The sequence below is a fragment of the Glycine soja genome, chromosome 3, assembly GCF_004193775.1.
Source record: "Glycine soja cultivar W05 chromosome 3, ASM419377v2, whole genome shotgun sequence".
NCBI lineage: Eukaryota > Viridiplantae > Streptophyta > Magnoliopsida > Fabales > Fabaceae > Glycine > Glycine soja.
The window spans coordinates 20,218,164-20,244,671 of NC_041004.1; the positions used below are offsets into that span (position 1 = coordinate 20,218,164).

The window sequence follows — 26,508 nt, forward strand, 5'->3', positions numbered from 1 at the left end:
AACTCCACTGGTAAATGGCATGACTTCCCATACACTAGCTGGAACGGTGATAAGCCGATGGGGGTCTTGAACGCTGTCCTATAGGCCCAGAGAGTATCATCGAGCTTCAAGGCCCAATCCTTTCTGGATGATGCAACTGTCTTCTCAAGGATTCGCTTGAGCTCCCTGTTAGAGATTTCTGCTTGGCCATTCGTCTGAGGATGATAAGGTGTGGCCACCTTATGTCGGACATTATAGTGCTCCAGGACTTTCTTCAACTGGTTGTTGCAGAAATGTGTTCCCCCATCACTGATCAAGGCTCGTGGGACTTCGAAGCGGGAGAAAATGTTCTTCTTCAGAAACTTGATTACAACCCTGGCATCGTCCTTTGGCGTAGCTATGGCCTCCACCCACTTGGAGACATAGTCAACTGCTACCAAGATGTAGATATTCCCGTATGACGAAGGCAGGGGTCCCATGAAGTCTATGCCCCAACAGTCAAATATTTCCACCTCCATGATGTTCTGCAACGGCATCTCATTTCTCCGTGATATCCCCCCTGTTCTCTGGCATCTATCACAACAACGCACAAACTCGTAAGCATCTTTAAAAAGAGAGGGCCAGAAAAAACCTGATTGTAACACTTTTGCTGTTGTTCTGTCCCCGCTATGATGTCCGCCGTATGATGAACTGTGACAGTGCCAAAGAATGCTTCGTGCTTCTTCCTTGGTGACACATCTTCTCAATACATTATCTGCCCCTGCTTTGAACAAGTGGGGGTCATCCCAAACATAGAAGCGTGCGTCGTGTAGGAACTTCTTCCTCTGATTCCAAGTGTACTCCTCTGGAATGACTCCCGTGGCTTTGTAATTTGCCATGTCTGCAAACCAAGGTCTGGTGGTAACCTGCAAAAGAAACTCATCAGGAAATTCATCTCTTACCTCAGGCTCTTCCTTAGTGACTTCTTCATTCTTTAACCGAGATAAGTGATCGGCTACCACATTCTCGGATCCTCTCTTATCCTGGATGATGATGTCAAATTCTTGCAATAAGAGGACCCATCTAATCAACCTTGGCTTCGAATCGGTCTTGGCGAGCAGGTGCTTGATGGCAGCATGATCTGTGAAAATGGTGACCTTCGATCCTATCAAGTATGATCTGAACTTCTCCAAGGCAAAGACAACAGCTAGCATTTCCTTCTCCGTGGTGGCATAGTTCAACTGTGCTTCATTCAGGACCCTACTAGCATAATAAATAGCATGAAATACCTTATCGTGTCTCTGTCCAAGGACTGCTCCTATGGCATAATCACTGGCATCGCACATCAGCTCAAAGTCTTTACTCCAGTCGGGTGCAATCATCACAGGTGCAGTAGTAAGCTTGTCTTTCAGTGTCTGAAATGCTGCTGAACATTCTTCATCAAACTTGAATGCCACATCTTTATTCAGCAGGTTGCTTAGGGGTCTAGCAATCTTTGAAAAATCCTTGATGAATCTCCTGTAGAACCCTGCATGCCCCAAGAAACTTCGGACACCTTTAACATTCAGTGGTGGTGGCAGCTTCTCTATAACCTCTATTTTTGCCCGGTCAACTTCAATCCCTCTAGCTGAGATCTTGTGGCCCAGGACTATGCCTTCTCGGACCATGAAATGACACTTCTCCCAGTTCAGGACTAGATTAGTCTCTACGCACCTCTGAAGTACCATCTCTAGGTTCCTCAAGCAACTGTCGAATGAGGATCCGAAAACCGAGAAGTCATCCATGAACACTTCAATGCTTTTCTCCACCATGTCTGAAAAAATGGCCAGCATGCACCTCTGAAATGTGGCTGGTGCATTACATAACCCGAATGGCATCCTTCTGTAAGCAAAGACGCCAAAAGGGCATGTGAAGGCCGTCTTCTCCTGATCTCTAGGGTCCACCGCAATCTGATTATATCCTGAGTATCCATCCAAGAAACAATAATAAGCCTGCCCTGCAAGTCTCTCCAGCATCTGATCCATGAACGGCAGAGGGAAGTGGTCCTTTCGGGTGGCCTCATTCAGCTTGCGATAGTTGATGCACATTCGCCAGCCCGTGACAGTCCTTGTTGGTATCAGGTCATTCTTCTCATTCCGCACCACTGTCATTCCACCTTTCTTGGGAACCACCTGCACTGGGCTTACCCAAGCACTGTCAGAGATGGGGTATATGAGTCCCGCCTCCAAGAGCTTGAGTACCTCCTTTCTGACCTCTTCCTTCATTGTCGGATTTAGCCTTCTCTGGGGTTGCCGGATTGGCTTGTAATCCTCTTCCATCATTATCCTGTGCATGCAATAAGCAGGGCTGATTCCCTTGAGATCCGATATATGCCATCCAATAGCTTCCCTGTGTCTCTTGAGGATACCTACTAACCTGTTTTCTTCTTCTATTGTGAGTGCATTGCTGATTACTACAGGCTTGTCTTCCTCCAAGAACACATACTTTAGGTGATCTGGCAATATCTTCAACTCTACCTTCTTCTTCTCGGACGGAACTTTCTCTTCTAGCTTCTCAAACTTGGCTTCTCCCTCCGGAATACTGTCTTGTCGATCCAAGTCTTCCAAGCAAGCCTTCAGATCTTCCTCTTCTTCACTGGTCAGACAGTCCAAAGCATTAACCATTGCTTTCTCCAGTGAAGACTGTGGTGTCTCGAGAATACTGACATCCTCCTTATCAATCTCTTCTACTCTGAAACACTTCCAACCTTCCTGTGGATACTTCATTGCTTTGAAGAGGTCGAAGGTGATCTTCTGGTTGTCAATACTCAGCTCCAAGTTCCCATTCCCCATATCCACCACACAGTTAGCAGTCAGCATGAATGGTCTGCCTAAAATGAGGGGAATGTCTGCGTCTTCTTCGATATCCATGATCACAAAGTCCACCGGGAAAGTAAAGTGGCGGACCTTGACTAGGACATCTTCTACCACCCCGTAAGGTCGTGTAATCGAACGGTCTGCTAGCTGAAGCGTCATCTTGGTAGGATCGATCTTCAGATTCCCAATTCTTTTGCACATTGACAAGGGCATCAGATTGATGCTTGCTCCTAAGTCAATGAGGGCCTTATTCACCGTCTCCTTTCCTATGGTGCATGGGATGGTAACACTTCCGGGGTCCTTAAACTTCTTGGGTAGCTTCCTCTGTATTATAGCGCTGCAGTTACCCCCTACCACAATGTTCTCATTGTCTATGTACTTCCCCTTCTTGGTGAGGATGTCCTTCATAAATTTGGAGTAGAGGGGCATCTGCTGTAAGGCTTCCCCGAATGGCATAGTGATCTCTAGCCCTTTGAATATTTCCAAGAAACGCTTGAAGTAGCGTTCCTTGTTCTTCTTGGTGGGCACCACAGGATATGGGAGATCTTGTGGTAGGGCTGGTGGTTCTTCTTTCCTGGCTTCCCGGGCTTTCTGGCTCTTGGTTTTAGGTGGTGATGCCACCTTCTCTTCTACTTCTGTCCTGTCCTCCTATGTCTCTGTCTTGTTAGCCCCGAAAGTTCTAGTGGGCCTTTCAGCTTTGTCTTGTGCCAATTGGCCCATTTGAACTTCCAGATTCCGAATGGCAGCATCCGTGCTCTTCTGATGGGACCGTGTCTCCTGGATGAATTGCAGCAAGAGCTCTTCTATGTTGGTGGGCTTGTCTTGCTGATTGGGGCCCTGGCTAGGATGCTGGTATGGCGGTTGGTACGGTTGCTGATTTCTCTGCTCCTTATACTGGTTTCCCTGATTCCTCCACCCTGAACCTTGCGTGAAGTTCCTACCCTGATTGAATCCTGGTGGTCCATGATTGAATCCTGCTCCCCCTTGGTGGAATCCAGATGAGTTCCCCTGGTTGTAACCCTGGTATCCGCGATTTGGTACGCCCATATAGTTTACTTCTCGAGAAGTATCCTGTTGGCTTACACACTGTCCAGGCTCATGGGTTCCTCCGCATGTGGGGCATCCTTCTACCTGCAAAACAGAAGAGTGGGAAGAACTTACCGCTTGTAACTGTTGAGGTAGTTTGCTTAGGGTTTCGGTAAGGGCTTCAATCTGCCTCGTCAACAGCTTATTCTGTGCCAATGTCGCGTCTTGCGTGCCAAGTTCCAAAAGGCTTCTTTTTGTAGGCACATAGCTTCGATCACGAAGAATTGCTTGATCACTGGCCGCCATGTTCTCGATGAGCTCCATTGCTTCCTCCGGAGTCTTCAACTTGATTTTTCCCCCTGCGGACGCGTCTAGTAGCTGTTTTGAGTGGGGTCGCAAGCCATCGATGAATATATTCAGTTGTACCGGCTCGCTATATCCGTGTGTCGGTGTCTTTCGTAACAGCCCGTGGAAACGGTCTAGTGCTTCGCTGAGGGACTCATCCGGAAATTGGTGGAAGGAGGAAATCTCCATTTTCCCTTCGGCGGTCTTCGACTCTGGGAAGTATTTCTTTAAAAACTTTTCCACCACTTCTTCCCAGGTTCTTAAACTGTTGCCTTTGAAGGAGTGCAACCATCGTTTTGCCTCTCCTGCTAGAGAAAAAGAGAAGAGGTTAAGGCGTACCGCATCTTCTGGAACTCCAGCGATCTTTACAGTGTTGCATATTTCAATATATGAGGCAAGGTGAGCATATGGATCTTCGCTTGGAAGACCATGGAAGAGATTCCCTTGAATAAGCTGGATAAGGGAATGCGGGTAGGAGATATTTGCGGCTTGCACCTCCGGTCTTGCAATACTTGTGAAGAACTGAGGAGTAGCGGTGTTGGAGAAGTCTTCTAAGGTGACTCTTCGTGCCTGTTCCCCGTCCATTTCAGCGTGATGTGGAGAGAGAGGAGGTGATGTGTGACTGCTTCCTTCGGTGTCCTGTTCCCTTCTTCTTCTTGCAGCGTTGTTATGCCGACAAGTGGCTTCGATTTCCAAGTTGATAGGGACCACGTCTCCAGATGCAGTCCTAAGTCGCATAAAAACAAGAAGGCACTACCCGTGCAATTACAGAAGAAAGAAAGAAAGAAAGAATAGAATAGAAGTAAAGAGAAAATACTGATAAAGTAAGCCAAGAAAAAGAAGAGTTGGGCTTACAAACTGATATAGTATTAAGTGCGAAAACAAAATCTCCGGCAACGGCGCCAAAAACTTGTTAAGACTTTGGCAAGTGCACCAAATCGTGACAAGTAGTAAAGCTCGGAAGTCCGAGTATCGTGTCCACAGGGATTTTATTGCACTTTTTCAATACCTCTCAATTTGTAAGTGGGAGTAAAGTAGTAAAGTAGAAATGAGAGTAGGAATAGTAAAGAGTGCTATTACTAAAACAAATAAGTAAAAGGGAAAACAATTGATAGAAATGCCAAGACCAGACAAACCCAATTGGCCTACGATGCATGTAAGTATGATATTCATTATCAATGAAATGGTGTTAGTTCTACCCACATCTGTTGACTACTTGCCCCTGATGCCTCACGTTGGCAAGCCTATTTTAACTACCTATCTCCCAAATGCCTTTGTGAAGATTCAATAATTAAAATGCATTAAGATTAAGTTCTAGATGTTGCTTAAATGCATGGGCAGTGAGTTATCATTCTATGCCTAGCAATGCTAACCCAATGATTCTTTTCTTTAAATGTTCTATTAGGTGTTACCCTTTCCCAAGCGATTAACCCCTAAAACTGATGCATGCATTGAATCTTAAATATTATTGAGAATTACCCTCTCCCGAGCGATTAAAACCCAAAAAGAGATCTAAGAATGAATGCAAGAGTAAAAGAAAAGAAATAGAACAGAAAAACCTGGAATAAATTCCTTTGCATTGATAACTCTTGAAGCTCATTGTACATCGTTGGCTTTTTAGGCCTGCCAGGCCCTAGCTAGGGATTTAGCCACTCATGGCCATTGAGGGCTTACAACTGGGGATGAAAGAAAGGCTAGGCTAACAAAACAAAACAAAGAATATAGAGAGGGAAGAAAACTCAGGTTTGAAGTACTGGGAGTGATGCTCTGAGATGGGATGATATTTCCTTGGGACTGCCTCTCTATTTATAGTGGCTGAAGTGGGCTTACGGGCCTTCGTAATTGCGCTCAGCGCCACACATCGCGCTTAGCGCGTTCAGATCGCGCGTTGGGCGCGCCATGCACGCTGGGCCTGTGCGTCTGTTGGATCGGGCGCTGGGCGCCTAGCTGGCTTAGCGCACGTAACGGTTTCCGCCACGCTCAGCGCCTCCAGTTAGTTGCTCGCTTAGCGCCTGATGCGCGCTGAGCGTCCCTATTGGATTGGGCCTGCTTCAGAATTTCTTCTTTTTTCTTCCTTTCTGTGCCACTTTTGCTAAATGCAACCTTATTTTTCGTATCTGCAACCAGAATTTCAATTTAAATTAATTTTCTCACTTTTAATTGCAAATAACTGCTAAATAATTAATTTTAAGCCAAAATTTGACTATTTAACTCTATAAATTCACAATTATTTAGCAGTTATCAGGGCTTGTGCTGCCAACCACGTCAAAGATTCATGCTGCAGAACACCCTCCCAGTTGCTCTCGTTTAACCCTCTCATTGTTACCAACTCTTGAATTTGTTGATCTGGTTATTGTGTTTGGTAGATTGAAAATCCCTTACGTTTTCCTCATAGTGAGTTCTTCTATTTTCATATTTTATGTTTACATTTGTTTGTTACATCAATTTCTACATTCAATTGATTTATCTTCACATTTCTTTGTAGATGATGACATGAAGGAGATTTAGTTGTCATTGGTTGGAAAGGGCTTGAAGGCTGCAATATTACTTTGAAGTTCTCTAGCAGGTATTTTGTTAAATAAATTTTCTCTTAATTAAGTTTAAGCATCTTTATGATTTAATTGTTTGTGATATATAAATTTTCAGTTCTCTAGCAACCATTTATGAACTAAATTAGTCTCCTAAGTAAAGAAAGCAAATGTGTCATGAATTTAACAATAAATGCTAGCAGACTGGGGAAAAACAATTAGTACACAAACATCTATACTATACAACATAAATTGACTTGTAACTCAATTATTTATGTTACATATGTAGCATTACCAGGTAACGACAAAAATTGAGAAGTGAAAATTGTATGGTCTGGTATGTGAATAAAAACCTTACTAGTATACTTTTAACAAATATACAAGTACAAAGAATGTGAGAAAGAATTTGGAGTCCTTAATATAAATCCATGGACCTTTTGGAAGAATTCTACCGCACAAAAAAACTAACAATTGCACCCAAGTAGTGTTGCAGCTAGGAAAAAAAGTTTACACATCAAAATAGCAAACAAGAATTGTTCAGCCAGATGAATGTAATAAAATCCATATATCAAATATCTTCCATCTGAAAAAGGATATACCCTTACTTGCTCATATTGGAGACAAACTCAAGTTTAGAAGAGCCTTATACTTTCAATTAGGTGTACATATTTTAGAATGTCCTCACGTATGAGCATTTGTTTATTTGAGCTCATGTAGTTTCATTTGTATGACACAAGCACATGTAAATAGAAGCATTTCGAAATTTCACTTGAGTCAGTATACTTTTCCCAGTTTGGCCTTCAATAACTAGGCCAACCGTGAGACCAATCATTTCTCATGCTCCATTAATTGCCTCAATTTGATGTCTTCTCTGCATTCACAACATTAAGTTGGCCAAGTTTTTAGTGAATTGAGGAACAAGATTTCATTAGAGTATACTCAGTTTTCTTTTGTCCTAATGACAATTACAGGGATTCAAGGAAGAAAAATAACTTTCAAACGTCTTGTATAATTCTATAATAAAAGACAATAACCCTAAATATGTGATTCAAATTCAAATATAAGACCTTGAATTTCTCTTTTGCTTTAATTCTTTCCATTTTTTTGACAGCCAATCGCTTGGCTTTCACAAGATCAACCATGACCACATCATCTTTTGAACCTTCCTTTCATGAAGCTACCTATATAATTTTTAACATAAATTATAAAAGTTTTAGACCTCATTAAATGGATAAAAATTGAAATGTCAAATAGAGAAGGTATAATTTTACACCCTAAGAGCAAAAAAGAAATGTCACCCAGGAAAAAAATGAAAAAAATGATTTATTAACATAAGCTAAATATATTCAAAAGAAACAATGTTTTAGCAAGAATGTATTGAAATTCATCAAATATTATGCCATAAGAACATACTATCTCTTATTTCTCATAGAAAGCCAGAAGACAACAATGAAGCCAGATTTCAATTATATACATGCAACTGGTAATGATTATCATTTTTATAAAACAACATTGAGACATCATATATTGTCATAACTCACAAGAAGTAATTACCATATTAAGATTTAGGAATGTTTTCAACATGAGAATAAGGTTTTAATTTCAATTCCTCTACATGAAGTAATTATCTTTAGCATACATCAGGTAATCAGGATTCAGGTATACTAAGAAGTCATAATTCACTATATTGGGTTCAACTAATGTAGACTATTCTACATATGCAATGTAGGTTTTCCTTCACTATATTTACTCTTTCTCAATTCTTTTTATAGCTATAACTCCGATGGATTTCACAAGCATGTCATTCCTCACAATGATAAAACTTTCTACCTTTTCCCTACCCTGCTATCGTGGTTGCATTTTCAATTTACTACCTCTATTTGTATTTTTATGTTAGTACATGTGTAGACCAAAAGATAGAAACATAGAAGAAAGTATATGTACAAAATGCATGAAAGCAACACAAACTCATAGGAAGTAATTACCATATTAAGACTTAGGAATGTTTTCAACATGAGAATAAGGTTTTAATTTCAATTCCTCTACATGAAGTAATTATCTTTAGCATACATCAGGTAATCAGAAAGTCAATTCACTATACTGGGTTCAGGTAATGTAGAGTATTCTGCATATGCAATGTAGGTTTTCCTTCACTATATTTACTCTTTCTCAATTCTTTTTATAGCTATAATTCCCACGGATTTCACAAGCATGTCATTCCTCATAGTGATAAGACTTTCTACCATTTCCATACCCTACTATCGTGGTTGAATTTTCAATTTACTACCTCTGTTTGTATTTTTATGCCAGTACATGTGTAGACCATAAGATAGGACCATAGAAGATAGTATATGCATGAAAGCAACACAAACTGATAACCATTAGAGGAGATCGTTCCTATAACTTGAAAGTTCCCATCATAAATTCAAAATAAAAAAGAAGCAATCCATCTAAATAGTTTTATAAGTTATTTTAAACCTATAATGAACAACACACTTGGAACAAGGAAATCTTCACTTGATGCATAATTAGGATTTACCAAGACTTGAAATGCTTGACCTCGGGTCCACCATTCCTTTTCTCACTTTCCAACATTACATTTTTCTATGGAATTATAAAAACAAATTTTACAATTACCACTTACTGCTACATGTTTTTGGATCCACTTTCACTTTTTATTAATATTTGTTTTTACAAAAATATTTTTTCATCATTGAAATTTTTTATTGATAACTTATATTTCAAAATTGTTTATTTTATTTCATAGAGTAATAAGGTATTGATTAATTTTAATTTGTGTAAAAATATATAAACTTATTTAGTTTATTAAAAAAATTCAATTCAATAGTTAAATGAATAGTATAAGTTTTTGTGCTAACACGGGTAAGCAAACGAAAACAGGGTAAACAAGGAAAACATCAGCCTTATCATGGTGGCTAAGCTGGAACCATAAGAAACCTTTACAACTGACATAGTCACTACAAAGAGTAAAGACCACAATTAGAGTCAAACACTTCATTCCAAAATAATTCATAGAAACTTGAGTGCTAATTGATACCTAGAGTGAGAAAAAAATGTATGATAAATATGATGTAATAGAAAAAAAGTAATAAACAGAGAAATAGTGTGTTAATAAAAAAATTTATATATGAGTCATTATATATCGTTATTCTATTCCATTTTTGTTTGAGGTTTATGAATTTAAATTTAAATATATGTTTAAAAATATTTATGATTTTTATATAAGTTTTTATAAAAGTTTATTTTGACTTTTTTAAATGTTTTTAGAAGTTAAACATTATAAGTTCTAAAAATATATATCACATAAGCAAATGGACTCCAAAATTTGAATGTAAAAAAAATTATGTGGTGTGTTCAAATGTAAAGGCCTTGTAGAATTTGCATATGTCCCATTGGCAAAGCCCTTAGGCCTAAGCAAAATTAATATGTTCGAATTGACCTAGTACTATATGGACACATGGCGAATGCACTGGGCCAACTATTCTAACCCGGTTTTTCGTACAAGGCCCTGCTAAGGACAGTGCTATTCACACTCCTTTTTTTTCTCTTTACACTCTCCACTTTCTTTTTAAGTTTATTTTATATTTCCCAAAATATTGCTCTTTCCTCTTAGCTTCACATCCTAGAGACTCATTGTTCTTAAATGGGTCAAAGAACTAAAGTTACCAGATGGCTATGCCTACAATTTAGGTCGGTGTGTGGATCTTAACAAATGAAAAATTCATGGAATGAAAAGTCATGATTGTCATGTTTTCATGCAACAGTTGCTTCCAATTGCATTTGACTCATTACAAAAATCTATTTGGAAGCTACTTGTTGAACTTAGCCAATTTTTCAGAGAACTAACTTTGACAACATTAAATGTTGAACAACTAAGAGTTATGGAAAATAACATATCTGTGTTGTTGTGTAAGTTAGAACAAATATTCCCTCCAAGCTTCTATGATTCAATGGAGCATCTTCCAGTCCATTTACCTTATGAGGCAAGACTTGGTGGTCCAGTCCAATATCGTTGGATGTATCCTTTCGAGAGGTATAAAATGAGTAATCATTTATACACCATTGTATTATATATATAGTCATTTAAAAAAAAAATACTTATTCATATTAATTTTAGGTTTTTACACTCCCTCAAAAATAAAGTCAAGAATAAGGCTAGAGTTGAGGGATCAATTTGTGAAGCGTACTTAGTGGAGGAGACATCTACCTCTGTCACGTTTTACTATCCTGATCAAATTACAACGAGAAGGACTAGGATGCCTCAGAATGTTGATGCGAATGAAGGTTCTTCATCTTCTCCTCCTATATCAATTTTCAATTACCCAGGAAGAGCGAGTGGTAAATCCAAAACATATTTTTTGGACCAAGTTGATCTTCATGTTGCTCACTTGTATGCTCTTCAAAATTGTCCAGAGGTTGAGCTATATTTAGAGTAAGATGATTTTAATACTTTTATAATTCTAATTAATATTTTAATGATGTTATGTTGTGTACTTTGAGTAATTTGTTCTCTCCTTTCCAGCGTTTATGAGAATTTTTTGAGGGAGCTGAATCCCACTACTTCAAATGTTCAACTTAACCAAGACATTTCATCCAACTTTCCTACATGGTTCAAGCAATATGTAGGTTAACACCTTATATATTATTCAAATAATATTTCTTTCATAATGATATAGTGTTATATATGGCATTAATTGTTAAATTTTTTAGGTTCTAAATCCAGAAAATAATATTCAAGATTCAATATTGGTTAATTTGTCATGGGGACCTAAGAGAAAAGTGGAAGCATGACCTATCTACATTATAAATGGATACAAATTTCAAATAGTTAGTTGGAATGAAGACATGAATTCTTCTAATTATGGTGTTCACATACGGGGAACTGATGGTCAACTAGAATTTGATTTTTATGGAATATTGTCTGATATTATTCAATTGGAGTATACTGGCATCCCATTGATGAAGTTAGTTATATTCAAGTGTGATTGGTTTGATAATACTCCTTATATAGGGACACGAGTAGATAAAAAGTATGAGATTATTGAAGTAAGGCAATAAAAAAGATATATTAAAGCATACGACCCATTCATATTTGCATAACAAGCAAAACAAGTTTATTACACAACATATCCTGAGGGACATTAAGGATGGTTAGCCGTAATGAAGACAAAAGCTCGCAACAGAATAACTAACAATATAGTAAGTGAAACTGAGCAAGAGGCTCCATACCAAGATGATGAGCTTGTAGGGCTTAAAGAAGTGTTGTAAGTTGACCCTGAAGTCGTTAATGAGTCTCTTGCAGATGTTGATGGAGGTGGAGAAGAGATAGATGTAGATTTACTCAAACAACTAGACTTGGTTGAACCAGACGAGGATGAATGCATATTAAGTGAGAATGACGTTGACAGTGATTTTGATGATACAAATACTTCTTAGGTAATTCATACATTAAAGTTGATTGCATGTCTTATGTTCATTGTGTATATGTGTGTGTGTGTGTGTATTTTTACATTTGTATGACTGTGATTTGTAATAATTATTATTTTTACTCTTATAGTGAATATGAAAGAGAAGTGACCTATTTTGGTGTAGAAAACATTTGTATGTGAGTTTTCATTAACAAGTTGGATTTATTTGTTTACTAAAGTGTATTGCTTGTGGTACTTCACTTTTTATTTATTTGTTCTTAAATATATTGCATGCCTTATGTTCATTGTGTGTGTGTGTGTATTTACATTTGAATGACTATGATTTGTAATAATTATTACTTTTACTCTTGTAGTGAATATGAAAGAGAAGATAAGTGACCTATTTTGGTGTAAAAAACATGTTTATGTGAGTTTTCATTAACAAGTTGAATTTATTTGTTTACTAAAGTGTATTGCTTGTGGTATTTCATTTTTTATTTATTTGTTCTTAAATATCATATGTATGTGTGTGTGTGTGTGTGTGTACATGTGTAACAAAATCAAACATGCAGATGGCTTACAGAGGTAGAGGTGGTGGTCGTAGAACATTTAATCGTGGTAGAAGACATGAATTTAGTTTGAGAGCTCCAATTACCACCAACCCTTCCACCTCATCCATTCACATATTATTGGACAAGTGACCTCAGAAATTTTAAGAAGGAGAGGGTTGAATTAAGATTTCGTTGGCTGTTCCTAACTGAAAATTTCCCTTACTTAGATATTCCCTAGATTCAATTATTTCTTTAATTATAAGTTACTCAAATAATAAATAAGGAGAAGTAACCTTAAAGAAATATAAACACAACAGAAAGTAAAAGAGATTAAGGGAAGAGAGAATGCAAAACCGAATTTATACTAGTTCGGCCACAACCCGTGCCTACATCCAGTCCTCAAGCAAATTTCACTTGAGCGCTTTCACTAACCTTGTAAAATCCCTTTACAAGCAATGAACCACAAAGGACTTCCCTCCTTTGTGTTCAATGTTTACACCAAGAGGCAATCCCACCTCTTGCAATGAATCCCAAAGGACCTTCCTCCTTTGTGTTCAGTGATTACACCAAGAAGAAAATTCCACTTCTTGCAATGAATCCCAAAATACCTTCCTCCTTTGTGTTCAGTGATTACACCAAGAAGAAAATTCCACTTTATGCAATGAACCAGAAGGACATTACTCCTTTGTGTCCAGTGATTCAACCAAGGAACAAACTAGTTCCTTGAACCAAGTAGATCGTCTCTTGAAAACTTTTATAACCAAGAGTCAGTCTCTTGAAAAGCTTTTTGTAAGAATGGAAGAGAGGAAGAAAATAGAATAGCACAAGTTTTTGCCCAATGAACTTTTATTGACAAAACAAATGTTGATCAAAAACTCTTAGAAAAATGTTGAGAATTAGCCACTGGAAATTCGTGCCATGGTCACATATTTATAGCCATTTGATGGCTCTTGAAGAAACCATGTTAAAAGTTGTGACTCTTGGCAATTTATTCAAAACCAGTCACTGGTAATCGATTACCATAATGGTGTAATCGATTACACAGTTTATTTTATCAAAGGTTGTGACTCTTCATGTTGAGGTTTGAAATCCAACATTCAGAACCACTGGTAATCGATTACACTATTTTGAAAATAGTTTTGAACGTTACAAGACAATGGTAATCGATTACATGCCCATGGTAATCAATTACTACTTTGTAAAATAGTTATAAAATGTTTTGGGCTTCTGGTAATCGATTACTACCTTATGGTAATCGATTACTAGAGAGTAAAAACTCTGGTAAAAGATATTTCTTGAAAAATTCTCTTGGACAATTTTGTGTTGTTCAATCCTTTCTTTGAAAAATTCTTTTTAATTTAACTTGATTCTTTTCTTGAGGTTCTTGCATATTTTGAGTCTTCTCTTGAATCTTCATTTGAATCTTCTTGATTCTTATCTTGTTTGAATGGATCTTTAATAATCTTTGGCATCATCAAACTAATCTTGGAGACTTTGCTTCTACACATATCAACCTCAGAGTCGATGATTCATGTCGTTGCACAGACTCCAATCACACTTCCTACAGCTCAAGACCAACCAAATCCTACCTTTGTAAGGGAGTCAATTCCCACTACCCCTGTTAGAGATGTTTCACCTTCAACACCAGATGATTCTCTTACACCTGAGTACCTACCAGATCCAAATTGTGAACATATTGTTGATTAAAGGCCTTTCATTCGAGCATATAAAGGAGAGTAAGTGCATTTTATTTAATTATTAATTTTTCTTAAAATGTTTAAATGTGGTATTGACAATGTTTTTGTATATAGGTTTCAACCAACATATGGGTGTTCTAATATCATATCAAATATCATTAGGGCAAAATTTGATGAACCAGCTGCAAGTTGGTTGAAGGTGTCAGTTGACCTTCGCGATAGGTAGTTTGGAGAGTTTAAGGTAACTTGAATTATGGTTTAATTTAAAATGTATTGTTTCTTGTATCATTTTTAATTTAGTTCTTGTTTCCTATTTTATGCAAAAAGAGTCTAGGTGGCACACATAAGAAGAGCGAGCCATTAAAGTTGTTTTTGAGACAAAAGGTTCATGTATTTTGAAAAGTGCAATGAACAAGATAAAAAATGGTCAAGATAAAGGAAAGTGAATAACAATCAATGTTCGAGCAGCCTTCGACGAACATTGGGGTTCTACAAATTTCTTAAACAAGAGCTCCACTACCAAGACGAATCGATCTGTTGATAGAGGAGCCTCAGTATACTGTGGTGGTTCCATATCTATTGCAGCTCACCTTGAAAAGCTGGTAATTTCCCTTTATATATATATATATACCTCATTATTTTCAATTCAATGTAATTAATTAAATGTTTTACAGTTTTAACTTCTTAAATTTATGTAGTCAAAGGAGTTTCAAAGACCACCAACTTCTTGGGAGGTGATGGAGAAAACTAAGAAATTGAAGTCGGGAGAATGGGTCAATGACAAGTCCCGTGAATTTGTTGTAAGTTGTTTTTTCTAATCCTATCACTTTATTTGATATATAGTGGCTAATATTATAAATGAACTCTTACCTTCGGTTAATATCTCTTGAACCTATTTACACATCTTGATTTGTTTTTCTTTAGCTAGTGTTAAATGTTTGTGATTGGCTAGTATAAACTTTGAAGCCTACTATAGTAGATTAAAGTCAATTTTTTCCTGTATTAGTGATGATTTTCTTGAATATTAATTCTTATATGTCTACACATTTAATAATTTATCTTCATACTTCACATTATATTGAAGGAGAAATATCAACATCGTCGAGATGAAATCTTACAACATTCGACAGAGGAAGACACATCTACACAGGATTCCCCTAAAACTACTACTTCTGTTAATGATAATGAAATATATTTGAATGTTGTTGGAGGTCCAAATTACAAGGGGGAACGTGTATGGGCTAGGTACTTTGAGCAAAAGGTTTAGTTGCTCAAAATCAACTCCATCTACTTCCATTGCTCTTGTGGAAGACCAAATAGAGAAAATGTGTGAGACAATTAATAAATTGAATGCTGAGTTTTTGGTATAGGCAAATAAGGAGAAGACACTTGAGGAAAAGATGTTGCAAATGATGGAGAATCATGACCACCAATGTTAGGAGATGCGACAACAGATGCAAGAACAAAATAAACAAATTTGTCAACAAAATGAGCAAATGCAGCGTATACTACAACACTTGCATATCTAATCTATCATACCAGCTCCTAGTCTATCGCCTACCATAGCAGATGGAATTGAGCACCATGTTAATGATGCTCAGGTTGATCATCCTCATGACATGGGAAATAATCATTGACTCTTAGTTATTGTTTACTTTAATTTGATTAGGCCAGTTAGTTATGAATTTAAACTTTATTAAACTTTTGCATTGCATTTGATTAAACTTTGAAAACTTTGAATTTGCACTTTATCAATCTTTAAAATAGAACTTTATTATTAGATATATTTACTCATTATGAATATCCACTTTTATTTATAAATTTGATTATACAATTTAATTAAAATTTATTTTTACAATCGATAATTATTAAGCAGGTCAAAATGTAACAATGGAAAAATAAAGCATACAACACATTTTCATTTAGCGACCAAATTTGTGACTGAAATGCATTTTTAATTAATTTTATATGAAAATTTTAATATTAAATAGCTACCGAATTAGCAACCGAAATGCACTAAATTCTGAAATAAATTATTTATTAGAGACCTAATTAGTGACCGAAATATATTCATGTATTTTATTGCAAATTTAGCCACCTAATTCGCGACCAAAGTTAGTTTTTTAAATTTTATTTTAAAATTAATTATTCAGTAGCGACTGAAATAGCTACCGAACACCGCCTGAATTTATTTTATATTTAAAATTAATTATACGATAGCGACCGAATATTTTTTTTTATTTTATATTTAAAATTTAAGTATTTATTAGCAATCGAATTAGTGACCGGTTGTTTTAGTTGCAGAATTGGTCCCAAGCAAAATAGCAACCAAATACGCTACGACTCAATTTATTATTTTTGTGAGTATTTCGGTCGCTAAATAGCAGCCGAAAATAAATTTGATTACAAAGGACTTGGCGACTAGTGTTTTTGCCACGTGATTATTTCAGTCGCTATTTTGGTGACTAACAATTATAATGACCGAATTTTACGATTTAGCGACAAAATGTTTCAATCGCTAAGTCATGATTTTTTAGTAGTGATATATATTCCTTGACAAAATCACAATAAAATTAAATAACTAATTGAAAGAAAGAAATGTGTCTTGATTTGTAAAAAAAACACGAATATTCCAAAGAGCCCTTCACTAAAGACAAATAACATGCATTTTGATGAGTTATACAAGAAAAAATTTGAAATGATTCAAAGAAAGATAGAGTTTTTTCAATATCCTATTTCAGGATTAATTTAATCAGTAGTTATTCTTTTTACATTCTGTTTTTGCTTTGTTTTAGACACCTATTTTTAGTGTCGTATATCAATTAGTACCTCATTAATTTACTTGTTTTGACTTGATGACATGTTATTTGTGTTTTTATTGCATTTATTTATTATTTATATTTTTCTACAATTCTCTCCATCTTCTTAGCTTTAATTTCGAATTCTGTGAGAAAAGTTGTTACAAGGAAATTAAAGTTTTCTATTTTTTGGGTCTTCTTTTTCACCCATTATTTTAAGTTTAATTTAAAAATTAAATATCAATAATGTTTTCTTATGTTCAATGTCATGGTTGAATTTAAGATATCTTAAATTCTTGAATAATTTCATAAAATAAAACAATCTCATTTTTAGTTGTAATAAGTTAAAAGAAGAGAGAGGATAATTAGGTAAAGAGTGGTGGTTAACTAACCGTGCGTTAGATGGTTGGTAGTAGTATTTCAGGGGAAATCTACTAAATATTAAAAAATGATATACTAACTACGTTTGAGTAGATGTATGAATATGAATAATAATTCACGAAGGAATTACCATGGATGAAAATATATCCTTGCTGAATATTTGATTGAAATTTTATTACAGAAAAATATTTTTTTTATTTAATAAAATTTAATTTCTTATGATATTTATTCACAAAAATATTTAATGAAAATAATTATAAAAAAACTAATTAATAACATTTTTTTCATACTAAAATGTAGACCTTACAAATAAAAATTATACAATATTTTATCATTGATAAAAATATATTCTTATGTGAATATATGATTGAAATTTAATCACAAAACAATATTTATTTATTTATTGTGATAAAGTTTCATTTACTATGACATTTATGTGAGAAAAATATATATTTAATTAACAAGTTATTTTTGGAAATTTTGAAATTTAAAATAAAATAAACCACAATAAAGTTAAAAATGAAATTTATCTAGGTAAATGACTTAATATATTTTTGAAAAAAAATTCAATTAAAAAAAATATGATGATACAAAAATGTTTGGAATTATTTTTTAAAAATAATTTAATATAAAATTAATCAAATTATTAAGTATCAATTCAAATAATTAATATTTATATATATTTTTTAATTTCAAACAAAATTATATGACATTTTTTTAATAATATTTTATACTGTTTAAATATTTTTAGACAACGTTTAAAACTTAATTCCAAACTTCACTTATAATCTCTAAAACTTAACAAGCAAAATATCCATTCTAATCCAATACAAAAAATTCCAAACTGTAACATGCATATAAGCACGAACTAGTGGACAACCTAACAACTGATGGTAGTAATTATGTTAGAACGAGAAGACTTTTCTTTTAATGTGGAAATTGAAGTCGCATAAGGCCACTTAACCATGTCTCTCAGGTTTCAACTCAAAATTACATGAATAATCATTTATCTAAAAATTAAACAAAAATAAAAACTAATAAATATGTTTAGATTTCCGTTCAAAATACAGTACACAAATTTCAAGATAAATTTAATGGTTTACGATCTCAATTTTGTAAAAAAAAAAATAATTTGGATGCTTTTGTAAGTCCCAAAAATCTGTTTACAACAATAAAACAAGTATGCACTAAGTTCTGGATAAGAAAACGTTTTGTTTGTTGGGCAGCCAGGTGTCTATACCAAGAAAAGAAAAAAGAAATAATAAAGAAAGAAGTGATATATATAATAAAAGACATGATCTGAAAAAAAAAATACGAAATTAAGATGTTATTGTAAGTATCTATAGATCAGTACTCTTCTGGACATTGGGAGTGTTAAAGCTGAAACCCTGCCAGCAAACATAGATTCAGCCAAATGTTTCTTGTGATTAACTTCAACCTGCTAGGCTGGCAATTTAATTAATTAGCGTCATTTACTTGTCAGATTCTAGTTGGAATTGTGGTATTAGCCAAAGTGTTCCTATGTTCTCCAACTCTCCAAGGACGGACCCATTTGTAGTGTTTACTATATGATAAAATTTAATAATTGAGTAAATTATTAACCCAATATAGAAGATGTGTATCTAGCTAGTTACTTTTTTAAAAAAAATATGTGGACTGTGGTATCTAATTACTACTACTAGTATTATTGTTTTTTATTTTTTAAGTTTCCATGACACCCATCTTCACAATAATTCCCCTAAACTACACCTTTGCAAAACATTCACCTACACACCAAATGGCAAGTCCAGTGTCAATTACTTTCGAGCTCTGAAAATGAATTCGGACCCACCAATTCACCCTCGTTGGTAGCATGAAGCTATGAACCATCCCATTTCTGCATGCACTTGGCATAAACCCTGCACCTTCCAACAATCACTTCTCTCCTCCTTCCTTCTCACTTCTCACTTCTCACCAATTACGTTACCTTGCACTATTATTCTATACAACTGTAAACATCCTTAATTGCAAACCCTCTCTCTCTCTCCTTAAATAATTCTCATAAAAAAATAAAAAAAAAATTAAAACTAACAAAGAAACCATTTTGCACAAACCCAATTGAGAGTTTGAGACCCAGATGATGATGATGAACAATACTATTATTCCATGGTCAACCATTGGCGTTGTGATTGCATGGTACACTTCCAACATAGGGGTTCTTCTTCTGAACAAGTACTTGCTAAGCAACTACGGCTTTAGGTTCCCCGTGTTCCTCACCACGTGTCACATGCTGGTGTGCTCGCTCTTCAGCTACGTTATTGTTTCCGTTACGGAAGCTGTTCCGCTGCAGCGCGTGCGGTCCAGGAGCCAGTTTTGGAGGATCGTGGCGCTCGGCGTCGTTTTCTGCTTCTCCGTCGTTTGCGGGAACGTGTCGCTCAGGTACATTCCGGTGTCGTTTAATCAGGCCATCGGCGCCACCACGCCGTTCTTCACCGCCGTTTTCGCTTATGCTGTCAGCGCCAAGAGGGAGGCTTGGGTTACGTACGCCACGCTCTTGCCCGTTGTTGCGGGCGTCGTCATAGCTAGTGGGGTAAACAATTTTCATTGATAAATGTTATTTTGTTAAAATATTAATTTTCTCTGTAAAAAAATCAAACCAGAATCGTTTTCTCTTTTTTAACCATTTAATCTATTTTATATCTCATTTTATCTTTAATTTTATTTATTTATTTACTTTGGATGAAAAAAATTTACATTTTGGTCTAAGGACGATATTACTTTTTTTTTTGTGTTGATCAAAGACGGAGAGTATTCTCTAACTCTGTATGATTGTTTATTATCGTTGGTCCAACAAAATTTTGTATAGATAAAAATTAAACATGAATTTTTTTATTAAAAGATGAGATGCCTTTAAATAGGAGTAAAAACAAGCCAATTTTTCCTAGTTTTTTGGTTAATAAGTATATGCCTAAATTAAGAGAGATTTTGTAATAATATCGGAAATTTAAGGAGTTTTGGTGAGAAAACTTTCTCTTTTTTTCTCGATCAATCTGATTCAACTATTTCATACTTATTTAACTATTGAGCCAAAATATAAGGCTACTTAAATCCTTAAATTTCTTATTTCTCTAGCTAGCATCGCAAAACTCGTTATCTATTTCTTTTTTTCCCTTCTTTTTTTAAGCTTCTATGCAGTCCTTTAGGGTTGGAATTGGAAGTCAACAAATATTGCACCAATTTATTGGCAATAAATAATGTTGCAAATGGTACAAACATAGCTTTAAACCTTTTGGAACTCATTCTTGACATTTTAAAGCTTCTATGTGGTCCTTTAGTGTTGGAATTGGAAGTCACTAAATATTGCTCCAATTTATTGGCAATAAACAATGCTACCATGTGAACTTCATTCTTGACATTTTTTTTTGTTTTGCTAAGTTTAGATACTAAAGAGTTATTTCATTTCAGTGCATGGCTTTGTCAGAACAGAGCTTATTTCAATCATCCTGTCTATGAATTTGTGTGCATAACCAGTGTGATAAAAAATGAGAAACTTCTGAACATTCCCTCATGACATATAGAGATAGCCCCAAGACATGCTAATTGGCTATACAAAGTTGGAGGGAAAGTTAAGAAATCAAAGCATATTGTTGATAATGCTAGTTAAGTAAGATTAGCTATAGCTTAATGTGTTAGGTTTCGCTAGGAAAAAAAATGTTAGGGCCTGTTTGTTTTATAATCAAAATCAGATTTTCACACTGCACACATTACAATGTAAAAGCTGTAGTTGTGATTAATTTGAGCATACATTTCTTTAACATTCAACAGCATAAAATTAGTTCTATATGTTAAACTCAGAGGATCAGGACAAAACAGTGTGTTTTCCTGCTGGACAATTCTCATATATAAATACAAATACCAATTGATTTTAAGATGAAATCTAACTCTATCAACATCAATTAATTCAATTCTATCAAAAGTCTGAAACAAACGGGTAACTAGTTGAGAAGACGGTGCAATTAATTAGGGTGAAATTGAGTAGCCATTTTGTGAAGAATCAATTAGCATAAGAACATGTCTTGTTTTATACGTGAGAGTCCACATTTAGTCCTTTTTTCCTACTTCAATTTCTTTAAGCCACCTTTTTTTCTTTTTATTTCTTTATTCGAACTTCTTCTTAACCATCCTATCAAAACAATTGCTAGCTTTACTTGTTTTAATCTCTCCCAAGAATCAATTTGTTTTCTTCGAATCTCACATGTAACACTAACACTTATCCTGCAGGGTGAACCAAGTTTTCATCTGTTTGGATTTATAATCTGTGTTTCATCGACTGGTGCCAGAGCATTTAAATCAGTGCTTCAAGATATTTTGTTGTCCTCAGAGGGGTAAGGATTCCTTCTGCTTTTTCCTTATGGTAGCAAGAAGATTGAATTAAAGAACTTGTAGGTTCTGAATTGCACTAAGTGCTATATAGTTCTCTACACTTGTAAACCAACATAAAATTACTTTGATGGTTTTCAGAGAAAAGTTGAATTCTATGAACCTGCTGCTTTATATGGCTCCAATAGCAGTGATGGTCTTACTTCCTACAATATTGTTGATGGAGGGAAATGTGATTCAGATCACAATGGATCTTGCCAGAAAGGATATAAGAATTTTTTGGTATCTGCTTCTCAGTTCTTCTCTTGCATATTTTGTGAACCTCACTAATTTTTTGGTGACCAAACATACAAGTGCACTTACCCTTCAGGTATATCCTAACACCATAAATCCAATTCTTGTTAAGGCTTAACATTAGTCATTTTTCATATGGAAATAACTCGACAGATTAAGGTCTCATTTCAACATGCTGCCTGCATTTCACATACTAAATTGTAAAAAGAGAAAAATTAAATGAAGCAGACATTTGTTGAGAATGATTCTCAAGATGTTCCATTGAATTATGTTTCTATTCTACCATCCAGGGAATAGTAAATGTTTCCTTTTGAAATTTTAATTTTTAACCGTGTCAAATAGCATCATGTGATTCATGTAGGCAAAGTATGTGATTCTTGTAGCCGACCACACCTAGTAGAATAAGGCTGTTTTTTTTTCTTGGTATTTCCAAATGAACCACTAAATATATAAAATATGGTATAAAGTGAATCTGAATGTCATTTGTTAAATCTTTTCAGGTTTTAGGAAATGCAAAGGGGGCAGTTGCTGTGGTGGTCTCAATTTTGATATTCAAAAACCCCATTTCAATGATAGGAATGCTTGGCTATGCACTCACTGTCATTGGAGTTATCTTGTACAGTGAAACCAAGAAGAGGTATAGCAAAAATTAGTAAAATTAACAAGATTACCAATCAAAGCAGGGTGTGATTTACCACAAGCGAGAGGGCCAACAAGTTATACTTATGCATACAAAATTATGAGCTTGCAGCAACCACTTTTGTTACACGTGAACAAGAATATTTCCCCCCTAACTATTTCATTCATTGCAAGCGTTTTGGGAGTAGTCACACTCCCCATAAACCCTTTGATGTGGACTTGAGCTTCATGCCTATTGCCTAATCAGTCATTTTTTATTGGCTTTGCTATCGGCTCCTTCAATCACTGCAATTTCTTTTTCATAACATTTAAAAAAGGAACTCCAATAATTTAGCCATAGAGGATCCTGTCATGTGTAGTACATGACATGCAAGCTTTTACATTTATATTTGTCCTTATAATTTTAGGCAAATGTTAACATTTTTTTCCGCTAGGCAAATGTTAACTAATTTGAAAAAAATATTTTATTAAAAAGTGTTGTTAATGCACTCTGACGCAATTTTTAATAAAAAATTTATATTTATTAATTCTTTAAACCTATGTTTAATTTTTATAAGATCTCACTTATTTGATGTCTATAACGAAATAGGTAAAAAAACCTACACACAACCTTGTCATTTGAAATTATATTTAATAATTAATATTATTAATTATAAATCCTTGACGAATACTATGAAGAAAATAACTTAAAAGATTGATACGCTGGTATAAGATCATGTTAAGGTCACGTTATATTTAAATTTATATATTTGATTCTTATTTATGTAAAATTTTCTTAGATTAATGATAATTATGAACTACAAGTAAGGTTAGTTAGCATGTTGAAAGATACTCGTGATTTATGATACAAGACAAACAAAAATATTACAAAGCAAGACAAACAAAAATATTATAAAGACATTTGTTTCACAAAATCTTTTTCATTTTCGGAAATGTTATTTTTAGAAAAATAATATGGGAATATTATTCTTAGATATTTTTTAAAAAACATGTTTGGTTGCATTTTAATATTTCTAGGAATAGCTTTTCAAAATTTAAAATAATTTAAATAAAAATATAAATTACATGTATATTAGACAATAATAATTTTTTTCATATTCTCGTGAAAATACCACTTATCCATCCCTGCTCATGAGAATAGAAATAAAGGAAAACATGTTAAAAATAAAAATAAAGTTCTAACATTCTCATAAATAATCATATTCGAATTTTTTTAAAAAAAACTTATAACCAACGTGACTTTCTATGTGTACATACTCGAAAATACATTTTTAATTCGTCAAACAAACATACTCTATAGATTATGGATGGTCTGATCAAAATTCCAACTCACCCTGACTCAGCCTACTGAGTTATTAGATAGAGGGATGCATTGATGCAATTATGCAAAACATTAAAAAACGAAACCGTGCAACATACACTGCATTCTCTCAAGTTAACCGTACGTGCCAGCTTAAGGAAATTTTGCAAAACAATAATTGAGAATTCAGGAACCAAATAGTACTACCAAAATCCAAAAACACATTTCCTGACAGAGGTACTGAGCTTGAGCCTTTGGAGAGCGATCAAAGTGAAAGGAAGGAACTAAATTTTATGTCTAGGGCCGAATCGTACTTAATTTTTTTTTGTCCCTTTTTAAAGATATAATTTTTAGAAACCGTATTCAAATTCTCTGCCATAAACTTATTAGAGTGTGTTTTCTATAAGAAAAATTAATATTTAAGGCTTGACGGTATTTCATAAGAATTATTAAATTCATTTATACAAAATTAATTATTAATATAAATGAATTTAATGTGTTATTAAATGTCTTCAACTCACCAAGCATATAGTTCAGTTAATTAAGTAAAATGTGTGAGTATTTGTAAATTTTTTTATGCTGTGTTTAATTTTTATAGATAAAAAAATGTCTTCAACTCTTAAATATTAATTTTTTCTTATCATACGTGTTTCTTAGTCAATGCTTTTTTTTTAATATTTTTTAACTTAATATCCTAAAGTATTCTATACAAAATTCCTTTTATAACTTGTCACTTGCAATTTTCTTGTAATTTTGTGTGTTACTTCAAGAGTATTCTCTAACTAACAACTAACGATTAATTTCTGGCAAAAGAAAAACTAATAATTAATTTTAAAAATAGAAAATACTATTATTTAAAAATAGAGATATAATTGAAGTGACTGCAATTTTTTTTAATAATTTGTTTACATATACAATTAAAATTGAAACCTAATTAGAATGTTTAACAAACTCAACTTCTTAATCACCTTACCTTTTTTTTAATTGGTAAGAAGCATTTATAAAGTACATTTTTTTAAAAAAAAAAAAGAAAGAAAGAGATATATGCATTTTATCCTATTGCAAACAGGAATAGATTCTTATTAACATATTTAAGATCAAACTGTCTACTAATTATATCGATTTGTACTTGGTAGACAAGAATAATGTTAGGTACATAGTGTAACACATGTAGCATTAACCATACGTGTGTAATATTCATTGTCTCGTTACGGCTGGATTCACTGAAAATTTTGTATACCAACGCTTTACTTGTGTCTCCAAATACTGAAATGAATTGCATAACAAAGAAACGTGAGACTGTGAAAGCCTTCTTTTACACACGAACGCTATGCACGTCAAAGAAAGGGGGCGAGGGCAACTAATGCTACTCAAAAGTTACACGCATCACTTGCGTAATGATTTAGTATTCGCTTACTAAATATTTATTTATAGTTAATTTATTGTATTGCAATGCACGTTTTAAAGTAAAAGAACAAATCCCCTTTAAAAAGAGTAAAAGAACAAATAATCCATATACTAACAATATAAACAAAATTTACATTATTCAATCATAAATTTGATATGTTCCATGAATTAAAAAAATCATAAATTAATATATTTAGTAATTTATTAATTTTTACAATAACTATTTTACACTGTCTTTGAGTGTGTTTATTTCAAGTCATATACAGATCTCTGGACTGAGTTGGAAATGTATCATCTTCGTATTTGATACAATCTGTTATAAAAAAATTATTCCTAGGTATGATCTATTCTAAGAATAAATATTACACATGATTTATTCCCTTTTTATTATATATGTAAAAGAGTGAGAATCTTCTATTTTCATGTTAACAGGAGTTATTTTCTAAAGTAACTTTTTATTTGTATTTTATTTTTTAATTAAAATAAATTTTAAGATATTTTGAGAAATGTGAAGTAGTTTTTTTTTAAGAAATGTTAAGTAGTTACCAAACATGTTAATAAGAATAATATTTCTAGTACTAATATTCTCAAAAATATTATAATTTAGTTTGTGAAAAAAAAAAACATCATTTTATTCTAGATCACACATATCATTGTGGAAGATAATTCTATTTAAATCTTGTAAAATTATTGTGGAGGATAAATTCTTTTTTTAAATTTAACACAATTTTTGGTTTTACATTAATAATATATAAAAATTAATGATAAAATAAATTTGCTATAAAATCAATTAAAATATATATTAATTACGTTACATCTAATAATTAATACAATACTATTAATCCAATTAAACCCTTGATGAATCCTACATATTAGGATGGTCTTATCAATTCTTGACCAAACTTTAGGATTAGTTAAGATTTTTTTCGATAAAATCGGAG

The 26,508-nt window shown here is 34.0% G+C and overlaps 2 protein-coding genes across 2 annotated transcripts; one reads left to right on the plus strand and one right to left on the minus strand.

Annotated features, from left to right (window-relative positions):
• Nucleotides 1-3,461: 3,461 nt before the first annotated feature.
• On the minus strand, nt 3,462-4,922 carry LOC114405016. Its single transcript, XM_028367715.1, has one exon. It carries the CDS (start codon nt 4,920-4,922, stop codon nt 3,462-3,464), a length of 1,461 nt encoding a protein of 486 aa, XP_028223516.1.
• Nucleotides 4,923-19,324: 14,402 nt separating this feature from the next.
• Nucleotides 19,325-23,127, plus strand: LOC114406273 (probable sugar phosphate/phosphate translocator At3g11320). The gene is made up of 4 exons (XM_028368938.1): nt 19,325-20,137; nt 21,829-21,932; nt 22,069-22,297; nt 22,722-23,127. Exons 1-4 carry the CDS (start codon nt 19,685-19,687, stop codon nt 22,872-22,874), a joined length of 939 nt encoding a protein of 312 aa, XP_028224739.1. The 5' UTR covers nt 19,325-19,684; the 3' UTR covers nt 22,875-23,127.
• Nucleotides 23,128-26,508: the final 3,381 nt, after the last annotated feature.